Genomic DNA, 13,530 nt, shown 5'->3' on the forward strand with positions numbered 1-13,530 from the left:
ACAAAAAACTCCCTTTAATAGTTCTTCAAGATAATATACACGAATTCCAACACCATAATATTGTAGTATAAGTTTTCCAAAACAAGCCCTGACTTCCAAACCCAGAAATTTATCTCGTCAAATGAGTCGAGAAGAGGGAGCCCCTGACATGCCCTTTGAAGAAAATGCATTAAACACACTCTTGAGGCAACTAGACAGTAATCTGCAGTTCGCTAGCATAGGCATTGGTATCGCATTAGTCAGTAGCATATAGCCAGGGGAGTACCCCTATGACAGGGGGAAGGTCCAACGTACTAGTCAGTAGCATATAGCCAGGAGGAGTACTTGGATGGCAGGGGGAGGTCCAACGTACTAGTTAGTAGCATATAGCCAGGAGGAGTACTTGGATGGCAGGGGGAAGGTCCAATGTACTAGTCAGTAGCATATGGCCAGGGGAGTACTTGGATGGCAGGGGAAGGTCCAACGTACTAGTTAGTAGCATATGGCCAGGGGAGTACTTGGATGGCAGGGGGAAGGTCCAACGTACTAGTTAGTAGCATATGGCCAGGGGAGTACTTGGATGGCAGGGGGAAGGTCCAACGTACTAGTTAGTAGCATATAGCCAGGGGAGTACTTGGATGTCAGGGGGAAGGTCCAACATATCAGTTAGTAGCATATGGCCAGAGAAGTACTTGGATGGCAGGGGGAAGGTCCAATGTACTAGTCAGTAGCATATGGCCAGGGGAGTACTTGGATGGCAGGGGGAAGGTCCAACGCACTAGTTAGTAGCATATAGCCAGGGGAGTACTTGGATGGCAGGGGGAGGGTCTTCGGGCATAGAATTCGAGGTCGGGTCATTTTGGGTGGTAAAATTTTGTTCGTTTTTTTGTATTAGATTTCGAGTGTGTCAGATCCCGCCTCATGTTTAAAGAACCCTCGTCAGCCACACCTTTGTTATTGCATTTATCCGATTAAAAAACAAATCCTTTAAAAAAAAATCGAAATATCCATCTACAAAAAAAAGTTCCATACGTTTTTTAACAATTGCAATCGGATAATCGTTATTCTAACTAACAAATTAGCTGATGGAAATGGATTCTTTTTCGTATTTGCTGGATGACAAAATGGCAGCTGAGAGAGCTCCTTTAAAGCTGGGTAACCAGGCTACATCTATACTACTTATGCCTTGAATCGCCTACATCCCTATGTATCTACATCATGCAAATGGCTCTTTCATTAAATAAAAGGAGTAATAGTCCGCACAAAAGTCTTATTAGTTTAAATAATTATTAAATGGCAGCCCAAGTAAAATAGTGCTTTGTCGCAACGCCGTGCATATACTACAATAGTAGGCAGTGAATGTGTAGTTCCAGAAAATATCCATACACCATCCATACACCTCCACCCCTCCATTGAGGGGATTGGAAATTCCAGGGGGGTGGAGGGTTCAAACGCCCAGGAATTTCCAGAGGGAAGGGGGGGGGGGTCAAATGCCCTTTATCCTCAACAGTTACTGTGCTTATTTTTTTCCAGGGGGTTGGAAATTCAAGAGGGGTGGGGGGTCATACCTCCGACCCCGTCAATAGGGGGTATGGATATTTTCTGGAACTACACAATGCCAAATTAAATAGATACCTAAAAATTTTGAGTTCACACGGAGTACTGAGTAGACTGAGTAGGACAGAAGTAAAAGCCCAGATAAAGAGAAACTATACACCTATATGAAACTAAGAAACTATACACCTTATATGCTCCACTATAAAGTTAAAATACTACTGCATTCTCGTCAACACCAGCACCATTGAATAGGGAAGGCTTTTTCACAAGCCGAAACATGTGTACACGTTTTCACAATAAAATTCCTCTAAATAAGCCTGCGATGGTTATAGTATTGCTGTAAAACTAACGTAGCTTACTGAGAGTAAAAAGTCATAAAATATCTGCCTTTCCTCATTTGCTAGAAAGTTAATTAACTTCCATCAGCCAAAATCTAAAGCAACTTTCAAAATAAAAGTAGTTGATAATACTTTTAAGCTTTCAAACGTGCGATAATAAAAATATAAACTTCCATTAACTATCATGTTCATCCGAGACTTTCAACTGTCCTTACTAGTCTCCTCGCATCCGTTCTGGACTAGTCACGCTTGGAGCTCAAGCGCGCCTAGTGTGACGAGTCCAGAGCGGCTGCGAGGGAGAAACTGTCCTACTAACCCCTAAGATATTTTCCTAGAAAAAAAAAAAACAGCTATTCTACAGTCTGTATAGAGTTCAAATTTCATGCACCCTTGTGGTCTCCCTGTGGAGCTAGTACCCAGGCTTCTGTGCTATGGTTGTCTCACACGGCATGCGCGGAGTCGGTGCCATGCGGCGTGTAGCGCTCTGCTAGCTCCAGCGTTTGGCCATTCTCTTGAGCCACATGGTCCATCAGCATCAGATCGTCACGTGACAAGTGCTCGACCACGCCTGCGCCGTATGCATCACCCGTGATGTTCACCATGGTACGGAACCGGTCACTGGAGGGAAGACATGGCGGGGTGTTTAAAGACATGGTTTAAAGAATTTCGATCATCCACTCCTTTGTTACTTTTTAACATTGAAAATACAGCGGTTTATTCGCAAGAAAACTTCAAAATAACAATCTAAGAATGAAGTCTGATATGTTATTGACGATATTTGATTGAAAATATCTTGGTTACTTGCTTAAATTAGACGATGGAAATGGACGCTTTGTGTGACTCGTCATTAAGCGGGAGCATAAAATGGCGACGTGATTAGCCTTAGCCCCAGTCAGCCAAATCTTTGTTATTATTTTTATTCAATATTGAAAGAAAAATAGATAGAAATAACAATGAAAACAAAGTTTTATATTCTATTTTTTTAAATACCGTAATAGCTCGCGAAAACAGCCGATGGAGATGGATTCTGTAGAGGCTAATCACAATACTAATCATTTTTTAGATGCGAAATGCATCAAGATAAATTGTCACGAAAGTCTTAGCCTTTTCACTAACTTACATGAACCAGTCGACGGACCAAATAAGGGCAATATCATCTGTCGGGAGGCCCACAGCCTGAAGCACGATCAGCATGGTAACCAGGCCTGCCGAAGGGATACCGGCTGCTCCAATAGCTGCCGCTGTCGCCGTGAGCCTGCGAATAGAGAATGTCATTGTCACGTGAGGGCACATTCAAAGTAGCACTATATGATAGTCACGTAACCAATAACGACAATGACGATTGTGCTATGTGGTAATAACGCCTTCGAAGCGTAATAACGACACCGACAATAAAAGACAATTACACCAATGACACGTGACTCAATAAAGACAGTAACACGGGAGAATCACTAATAAATAACGACGAAGAAGCACGTGTGTAAAAGTGACCAATGCAAGACAAGCATCCCAATCACGTAACAATGACGTAACCATAACGTAAAAATGACGCAAGTAATACGTGACGTAACTGATACATGACAATGACGTAAGCAATATGTAGAAATGACGCAAGTAATACGTTACGTGACCGATACATGACAGGTACAGCGCTATAACCCAATTCTTACACACAGTGGTGACGGTATTGCCTTATAACCCTAACCCTTACACAGTGGTGACGGTCTCGCCTTATAACTCTAACCCTTACACAGTGGTGACGGTCTCGCCTTATAACCCTAACCCTTACACAGTGGTGACGGTCTCGCCTTATAACCCTAACCCTTACACAGTGGTGACGGTCTCGCCTTATAACCCTAACCCAATTCTTACACACAGTGGTGACGATCTCACCTTATCACCCTAACCCTTACACAGTGGTGACGGTCTCACCTTATAACCCTAACCCTTACACAGTGGTGACGGTCTCGCCTTATAACCCTAACCCTTACCCAGTGGTGACGGTCTCGCCTTATAACCCTAACCCTTACACAGTGGTGACGGTCTCGCCTTATAACCCTAACCCTTACACAGTGGTGACGATCTCGCCCGGTCCAAGCTCAATGCCGTTCATCTGAGCGATCCACAAGCAGCAGACCCCTTCGTACAAGGCCGTGCCGTCCATGTTGACAGTGGCGCCGAGCGGAAGGACGAACCGAACGATGCGCTTGTCCACGTGGTTCTCCTCCTCACAGCATCGGATGGTGGTCGGCAGGGTGGCCGAGCTAGGAGACAGCATGAAATAGGTCAATAAGTCTCACTAATAAACACATTTATGAGCTGGGTTTCTATGTCAAAAACACGCAACAGAGTCTGTTATCAGATGTCAAACATAGAAGCTTTACCACATGCTTAGCTTCTTTCCATGTTAACACCTCGCCAACGCAGACCAACTAGTTGCTTGCACTATTAGGAGCCTCTGAATAGCCTAATCATATTCGATTGCGCTCGTCATATACAAGAAACGCTCGTTTAATTATTTTTTCACATGTTTTCATTTTTGACAATGCATGCTACGGCAATTATATATTTTACTAATCATAATATTCTATAAATTCCAGAATCTTCAGCTATCCTGATAACGGCCTTTGACAAAAGCGAAAATCCACCGGAAGTGAATATCAACGGAAGTACCTCGAGTCAGTCCCGAAGGCTGTGACGAGAGCATCCACCAAATTGAACATGTACTTGAAAGGGTTACGGCGAGTGCATATGAAGTAGACGAGCGGTAGAATCACCAACCCGTGGATAAGTAGCGCGGCGAGGGATGTCCCGATAAACATCCCGAGGGCCTTGAACGCCGAGGGAATGTCACCCATCTGAACGAGGTTCTTGGCGATTAGACTGCAGATGCCGATAGGAGAGAGCCTGGGGAAAAAGTACAGGGTGTGTTGACATGCGCACTGCGCTAAAGGAGAGACTCAGCCTCATTTGTTTTGTTTTCTTTTTTAATTATCATCATGCAATCAACTGTGTGATGACGTCATTCAGTGTCACGACCCTCACTCCCCTCTGCAAACCCTACGTGTCAGCCTACCACATAACAATAGTAATTATATGCATGATAACATCATTCAGAGTCACGCCCATACCCCTCCCCTCCCCCAAAAAACATTACTGCGTGCTCACTTACCACACTACGATGGTAATCATCTGCATGATGAGTGATGACCTAAATCAGAGACACGGCCCTCCCTCCCCTCCCCTAAAAACACGTGCTCGCTTACCACATGACAATGGTAATCATCTGTATGACCTCATTCAGAGACACGCCCCTCCCTCCATTCCCCTCCCCTAAAAACACGTGTTCGCTTACCATATGACTATGGTAATCATCTGCATGATGACTTCATTCAGAGACACGCCCCTCCCCAACAAACCCTTGCTACGTGCTCGCTTACCACATGACGATGGTAATCATCTGCATGATGACCTCATTCAGAGTCTCGAAGAATGACTTGAGTGGAGCCCCTCGCTCGCCCATGCGCCCCAGCACGATCCCGAACACGATGGAGAACATGACGATGCCGAGCACGTTGAGTCCCCACGTGCGGGAGTACCCATCAGGTATGGTCTCGGAGGGGCCGTAGATGGTGTTCCGTAGGGTGGTAATGTTATGGGTGCCGTTACTGAAGATGGGAGTAGTGTAGGTTTTATTCTTACTCATATCCACCGTGACATTATAGTACGTGTATTTCCCAGGTCCGGACTTGTATTTGGTGGTTTTCTAGGGAGAGAGGAAGTTTATTTATTGGTACAGGCAGAGAAAAGGCAGAGTGGGAGTAAGTGCAACCTTCTCATGGGAACCTTAGTCGCAGAGCATCGCTTTGTAGAACCTCTCACCACTTGCTTCCGGGTTTGACTGCCAGTTCCGACATGAGTTTAATTAGTTTGTTCTCGCCTTTGCTACGAGGGGTTTTCTCCGGGCTCTCAGGTTTTTCTCCCTCCACAAAAAAAACGATAATTTCGATCTAAGCTGTGTTCAGACATGAGTTTAGTGTAAGGTATGTATGCATCTAACTCAACCACGCTGTACATCTTTGCATTCCTTATTCGGTATTCCATCTGCAAGGAGAGTGATAGGCCGCTTTTTTTTGTCTTAAGATAACTGAAAGCACTTAGGACCTTATCGTCGCTGTGTTATTAAAAATACATTTATTTAAGAAGCTATCTTAATTTGTATTTTCCGATATCTTTATAAAAGCACTTTATGGAGATATACATGATGCTTTGGATTATCTACCTGCATAAAGGTGGCCTCGACGATGTTGTTAGGGAATAGCGATCTGCCAAATAGAAAGCAAATAAATCCATCATTTACCAAACCATAATTGACCGGGCGTGGTTTAAACCCTGGTACTGCTTGGATCATATGCAGTATTAAAGCTGCATTGTCACCAGTTTACTTCCGGTCGATGACGTAACAATTTCCGATGATTTTTAACGGAAAACGCGAAAAATATTTAAAAAAAATTGAAAGCAGTGTGTTTATTGGAAGTTTCGTTTAGGATGTGATTGATAATTTACAGCGGATGGCCTGTTTAATATATCGGATTTAAATAGATTCTTTTGCCTTTTAACGGTTGAGGTTTCTGTCGGACCTCCGGAAGTAAACTGGTGATAATGCGGCTTTAATGCGCTGTGTTTTTCGCGTTTTTTCTTCTTCTTCACTTGCACATACGCAAAGTTGCTATACGGAATAGAAACACGCGAAAGGCCTTTGTTCCGTTGTTTCGAGTTTTCGTAGCCTGAGTATCAGCTGAATGTACCTTTCTTCAAATAAAAAATGAAAAATAAAATTACACTCTTTTTCTTCCAGGTATATCCTTTATATATAGGCCTTTTTCTTGTGTATACGCCCCCCCCCCTCCAGATATTTCCCTTCCTATATCAAACATATTCCCCAGGGATACGTATTGTACGTACTTGGCCTTTTATGGGCATTATGATGCCCATTCCCGCTCCCGGATCTAAAGAAAACATGGTGAAAAATGCTGATTCATGTCAATTAAGACTTGAGGCAAAAATTTGTCACGAAAAACTTGATCGCTTGGTCAAATCTTTGCGTGTTTGAAGGTCACCCAAATATTGATATGGTAGGAATAAGAATGGTGACAGCGAATGCGCGCTTTACTAGTGGGAAACGCACGCGAGCGACTGGGAATAAGTCGAGTTTGTCACGTTGTCTCGCAATGCCACGCCGACGCTTCGCGTTCTTCTCCTACGCTCCGCATACCCTAGTAACGCTTGTCAAAAACAAATACAACCGTGGGTGTTAACTTATTGCGGTGAGTTACAAAAGGCTACATGAAGCCGCTATTTGTATTATCGATGGCAGTAAAGTGCGTCGATTGTCCAAAAACAACTTGAATGAAATTGTTTTTTGGGAGACCACGTGATCGTGATGTCAAGAGACTTCTCAACGAAAGAGAAATATTATTTAGTATTACAGTAATAAGTGATCATTTCTTTCCTATTCCTGTAAGGAAAGGGCCCTATATTTACGCATGTGGCAATTTAGAAAGTCCGAAATTAAATTCAAATTTAATAATTGAATTGCCATTCCAAAAAAGTTAGTACTTTCAGATCAAACTTGTATAATAGATAAAATCAGGACAAGCTAGATAACGGCGAATCAAGAAGAAAGATAAAAAACTCTAATGTGAACAAAAACGATTTCGCTTGTTTAGGATATTTCTAAAGCCAACGAACCGTCAAATAAAAAAATAATGTGGTTGCTCCTGCTATTGCAAAAACAAAGTAATAATAATAACAAAGAGCACATCTTGACATCTAATTCCTGGGTCTAACTTTACGGCTACATATCCTTCAGCAAAATGAAAGTGTCGATGCTGTGAACCACACCAAAAGAATGAACCCAAAACACCATAAAAATAGTTGGGTGTATTTCGGAAAGTCCAAATTATTCCATCTAATTTAGAGGAAAATAAACAAGACCAAAATTTGATCATAATAACGCCGGGGTGTAGAAAAACTAGAAACCCCGTTGCTTTGAAAGTAATGATCTACCAACGCAGTGTCCACATAATCCACTTCATGAGAAAACATACTTAGCAGGACGCAAAAGCAACCGCAGGTGACTAGGGTTTAATGGAAAAACCGGAAATTATAAACTTCTTAGAACTTCGTTGATGTGAAAAAAGGTGAAGAAAAAGAGTTTAGGAAAGAAAAATGTTTTCGAAATAGGGTTAAGATACTATTCTGATGTGACCTTCGTGAGGAGGGAGATATAATGATTTTTTGGTGACATTGTGCAAGCACATAAAAGGAAATTTACCTAATAGAAATATCTCACAACACTAGTTGAATTCATTTCTGAATCTTCTGGGGTAAAACACGAAAATAACGACCCCTTACTGCTCTACCTTTCATTCAATGTGGGACGCGCACAGTGAGGGAATTTCCAAACACATTCCATCAAGCTAGAAAAGGCAAGCTAAAGAGATAAGCTCCGTTCACTTAGTGCGCAAAAGCCGCGGGGGTGAGTCACAAACACTCATCTTCCGAGCAGAGTACGGGACTCAACAACATCTCTTTCTTTACTAAAGTTGACATTTCCCGTGTCTATCTAAGAGATCATAAAGACAGACCATTGGTTATGGGGAGTAATTTGATTTAAATAATTCGTTCGTTATGACAGATATTTTGTCAAACAGCAGGCCGGACAGTTCCTAGGTTGTAGATTTTCTGGCCAAAATCGACTCGAATCGGGCGATCCTTACACATGGATAAATCAGCCTTTTTGGTTACTCTCGGTTTCAAGTGTTAGCACAGTTTATTGGTTTCTCTCCTGTGATAAGAGCAATAATCGAGTTCAAAACACGTGTGTAGCGATAAGCGTACGAAAAAAAAAATATCGTTCTTTGTTTGCTATTCAATTTCACACAAAGGACAAGAAGAAAGACCACGTGTCCATGATACTGGTGGCAATGGAACACTCCCAGGCATTATTATATAACCGCAAAGTACGAAAACAAACACTATAACGCAGGGACGGATTTAGCTTTTCGCTAAAGGGGGATTTGGGTCAGTGACAAAGGGGGGATGGGTGTTTTTGTTACATATGGCTTTCTGGCAGCCCAAAGGGGGGGGGGGGGGGGGGGGTTAAACCCTCCCCCTAGACCTGCTACTGTAATGGCATCCCAATAACTGGCGATAGTATTTGTCTCATACAAGGTGATAGTAGTAAATACAACATACTCACGTAAACACATGTAAATTTGGGAGAAAATGTATCCCATTGTACCAAATAAATGTTCAAAATATCTAGATCAGGGTAGTGGTGGGAAAATCAATAAAGTAAATAAACCATGGGGGTTTGATATTTTAATGTTCCCGAGGGAAATAATCGTATTGCTTAGTATCAAACCAGATCTACTTTGAAGACTTATCACTATTTATTTAGATAAGGTGATTCAATAAAAATTATATTATCATGACACAGCATTTTCACTAGTGAATATGTGTTGGCAATTTATTATTTATAATAAAAAAAAGTTAAAACAATAGATTGCAGTAATGGCTTGTTGAGAGGATGGCTCTATCTTAATTGAAAATAAGAAAAGACAAGATTGTAAATTTATAATGAACTTATCCCATTCATGCCTAGCTTTGTCAAACTAATCCTGCCTTGAACAAGGCAATATTCAATTTCTATCATAAGTGCATTCTTCAAAACAACATTAGATAAATAATATATCTAGATGTGAAAATATCTCTGCACTGGCAATACACGGATAAGCATTTACAGTTTGCAAAACTATTCTATTGGGTTATTATATGTGTCTGTAGAAGTATTTGTAAGCCCCACCAAACACTATAAAGGGCACAAAGGTCAAATTAGATTTTAATCCTTTAATGATTTATTTATAGATCTATGATGCCTTAAAAACACATTCATATGTATTTGTTATGTAATTTTTACTCTGTTGAAAGAAAAAAAAATAGTGTGCCCTTTTTAAAAGTACTTACTTATATAAAGTAAACTTATAAAAGTATTAAGTATGTAAAGTTACTGTACGAAATGATCAGACAAATCTCTTGTCAGTAAAGCACTGTATATTATATTTACTATAATTGAAAGATGAGTTAATTAAGCTTACTAGCTAACAACTAAAAGTGGATTTAATGTGAAGTAAAGAATTTTAATTAAAACAGCAAAAAATGCCATATCCCACTTATCCATTCCCTGCTAGCAGAGGCCTCTTTTCTCTGGATTTCGCTGGGAGCCCAGCGTAAGAAAAGAGGCCTCTGCTAGCAGGGAAACTTATCCAACTTGGAACTTTCATCAATAAAATGTTGAACAGAGGCCGACGTCGGTCTAGCGCTAGCACGCACGTCTAGCGTGCCAAACCGGTCAAACCAGTTTCGCGTACATTTCGACTACAACAAGTACGTTTCTATGTCTATCTTGAAACCTCATGCTTTATAATAATGCTTTATAATGTTTATAATCCCTAGATATGACTGAATATATGGGTAAAAAGGAATGATTGTCATTTATTTCGTCAAGGAACTTGTGATATTAAAACACAGCGCCATTCGTTCATGGCAGGCAGAGAGGCTCGAAATGGGTCACATGACAATGAAAAAAAAGATGAAAAAGAAAGCAAGAAGTCAACATCAACATTAGAGTGGTTCAGTCATTAGCAAAAATGTAAATTCAATTATGAGTTACTTGAGTCCATAGATGAGTTTCAGAAAAGATTTCTAATTGACGCAAATCATTTGTTCATTTGGGACTAGACGGATCAACAGCTTCGAGAACCCAATTCGGTCACAGTCGCGTAAACACAGAGCATTTGTTTACGAAATATATAAGTAATATAAGTAAAACTTTCCATGAGTATCACGTAATTCATTCTTACCTGATAAGGTCCAGGAAAGAATCCAGGTTCCTTCGTGGCCCGGCACTTTGCTCAATTCGTTCACCCTTAGGTTTGTCGCCCTTTCCCGGCTGAATAATCGAAACCATTGCGATCCCCAGAAGGACAGCGATCAATGTAGTGCATAAATAATACAGCACCGTCCTACGGCCTATCTTGCCCGTAGCACTAGAATCCAGAACTCCTAAGGCACAGATCAAGCTTGCCATGATCAATGGAAGAATAAGCATTTTCAACATCGCCATAAAAAGTTCGCCCAAAAGGCCGATCAAAATAATCGTTGTCGTTTTCTCTTCAGGGCTCTGGATTCTGTTGACCGGTCCATTTGCTAGAAAACCAATGACAAAGCCAACAAATACTCCAATTACGATTAAGATTAGAAGCAAATCCTGTTTGCAGCGCTTCCAAAAGCCACCACAACACCTTCCACAACGATTCCCGCCATAGAAGCCTTTAGTCATGTTTAATCGAAAGTCGTAGATGAACTTACGTGGCCGGCTCTCAACTTAACTTATACTTCGTCTCTCTGAAAACTAGTTTTTTAAATTTTTAAAACAGCTTTTGGATGCAAGGTTTACCCAGAGAAGGCGTTGCTACAACCTCGGGCAAAGAAACAGAGTAGAAAGCTATGATATATATTCAAATGTTCACCGGCGGCGGCCACGCGGTTCTCTCGTCCGCGCATCAATGATTGTAAACACAAGACTGCGTCATGCCTGTGAGAACAACATCACTAGCGTGACAGCGCGTGACATATCCACATCTCATCGTACAAATCTGTGTTATTCAACTTCCTCGTTTTCCTTTAAGCACATTCTTTCACGTTCACCTTTGCTACATCTGTACAATAATATTTAAAAGGAATTTAATGCGCAGACAACTTACGAAAGTTATGCTCGTACGCTTTTTGTTGGGTCGAAAGTAACAGGGATTTGCCCCAAAATATTGTCAGAAAACCCCCTACTGTTTGATATCAAGTTTGTTTTGGCATAAAGCTTTCCAAATTGACTCTTATTTCAAAAGCTTAAAACATACTTTTCTAGGTAGCTTGCACGCTATAGCGATACAAGAAAACACAATGCTACTTCAGAGGTAAATATAAAACTTTGTGCCAGCGTCACCCAAGCCAAGCGGTCAAATCACATCTGCCCGGAGACTTGGATGAAATGGGCTACTATAAGAGTATATATTTTATTCGAGTAGAGCTGCATCTTTAATTTCATTATTTAATTTTCTTTTTAAAGAGCGTCTCTGGGAACCTTCATTTGTTTCAAATCTTGTGTTTACCGAGATACGGGGAATAGGATTCAATTTCTTTGTTCCTTTTTTATTCATTTTGACCTTATTTGCAACACGGGACGTAACAGCTGGACTGGTTCTCAAAACACCGGATGCACTAAAAGAACTTGGTCATGTTCATAACAGGACGCTTAAAACAATAAAAAAGCAAAATATGCGAAAATATTTCTCTACGATAAGAGATGCTTCGACGGAAATTCTCCCCTCTCAGACGACACTCACCATACAGTGCGTGCGTGGCACACACCCCCACTAACGCCCACACAAGCTGTAACGCAAACTTCGCGGAAGCGCGTGGTAATCTGCTTCGTCAAATCAAAGGCTGTACCTCCAAAGAGGGCACGTAATTTGGTTGTATCGATGGCAAATGACAGTAGCAATAATTTAAACTCAATATATTCATGTTTCGGAGGGTTTTTGTCGAAAGATCGGGGAAATTAGGATCGTAGCGTGTCAAACGCGTCAAGAACTTTTTTGGCTATTTGAACAATGTTTGTCACCACAAGTCAATTCGCTGCAAATTTGTAGTTGTGCCATACAATTTTTTTAAGCAATCCATTACTCAATAACTAAAAATATCCTTTCTCGTGTGGACTGGGAATTAAAAAAAAATGTCAACAATCTGAGAATAGAAACGTCTACTCGAGGAAAACCTCACCAATAAAGCATTCACGATGAAATCCTGGCACTTAAATATATTTAGTTAAAGTTACTTATCTCATTTCCTTGAATTAGCCGACAGAAATATATTTTTTGCATGATTAGATATTGTACAGGAGCGTAAAATGGCGGCGTGATTGGCCTCGTGTTTGCGTAAATTTACATCACTGAAACCTGACACTGGGGATACGTTATGGGTTACCTAAGCTATTTTTGGTTGTGAGATTGTGGTGTGTTTATTCCTCTTCAAGCCAAATAGTAGAAAAATCAACCATAGAGGGAAAAATGGATGAGACTGTGAGTAGGTGAACGGTTGGAATCGGTCCTTCGAGCCGGAGGGGCAAGGGAAAGAGAATGAGACAAGTTAAATGGGAGGGAGAGGGTAGGGAGTAGTCCAAGCATCAATACTATCATATTTATAAATTTATGTTTTATTGCTATTAAACATTTTGTAGGTGATAAATTACATTTGGAAAGCTATTCGAAATTCTGGGCCAGTTTCCTAGAAAGCAGGTTAACGCTAACGCAGAGATAAATAAGGTTGTTATCCAATCAAATGTCTCGATAACCATATTTATCCGTGGATAAGCGCTAGAATGCCCTGTTCTCTTATAAATTGCGTCGAATGAACCTAGCTATTTGAATGTATGGATAAAAAATATTATTACATATTCATATTTGTATATATTACATATGTTCACATTTCAAATAGTGTATTTGTCAATTCTATATAAAAATGGATGTTACTAAAA

At 40.9% G+C, this 13,530-nt stretch overlaps 1 protein-coding gene across 1 annotated transcript; it reads right to left on the reverse strand.

Moving 5' to 3' along the window:
* Positions 1-3: 3 nt before the first annotated feature.
* LOC5509451 (excitatory amino acid transporter 3) lies at positions 4-11,670 on the reverse strand. Its single transcript, XM_032378419.2, has 7 exons — positions 10,802-11,670; positions 6,157-6,199; positions 5,315-5,640; positions 4,548-4,781; positions 3,944-4,138; positions 2,995-3,129; positions 4-2,492 (listed from the first exon to the last, which is right to left on the reverse strand). Exons 1-7 carry the CDS (start codon positions 11,278-11,280, stop codon positions 2,315-2,317), a joined length of 1,590 nt encoding a protein of 529 aa, XP_032234310.1. The 5' UTR covers positions 11,281-11,670; the 3' UTR covers positions 4-2,314.
* Positions 11,671-13,530: the final 1,860 nt, after the last annotated feature.

This window comes from Nematostella vectensis, chromosome 9, assembly GCF_932526225.1.
Source record: "Nematostella vectensis chromosome 9, jaNemVect1.1, whole genome shotgun sequence".
Taxonomy (NCBI): Eukaryota; Metazoa; Cnidaria; class Anthozoa; order Actiniaria; family Edwardsiidae; genus Nematostella; species Nematostella vectensis.

Bases quoted from the DNA above. Each gene is read 5' to 3' on its own strand.
- LOC5509451 (XM_032378419.2), bottom strand. From the start codon at position 11,280: ATGACTAAAGGCTTCTATGGCGGGAATCGTTGTGGAAGGTGTTGTGGT. The intron at 4,782-5,314 runs GTAAGCGAGCAC...CTTTTTCCCCAG, and splicing joins ATGATTACCATCGTCATGTG to GCTCTCTCCTATCGGCATCT. The intron at 2,493-2,994 runs GTAAGTTAGTGA...TCTTCCCTCCAG, and splicing joins TGGTCCGTCGACTGGTTCAT to TGACCGGTTCCGTACCATGG.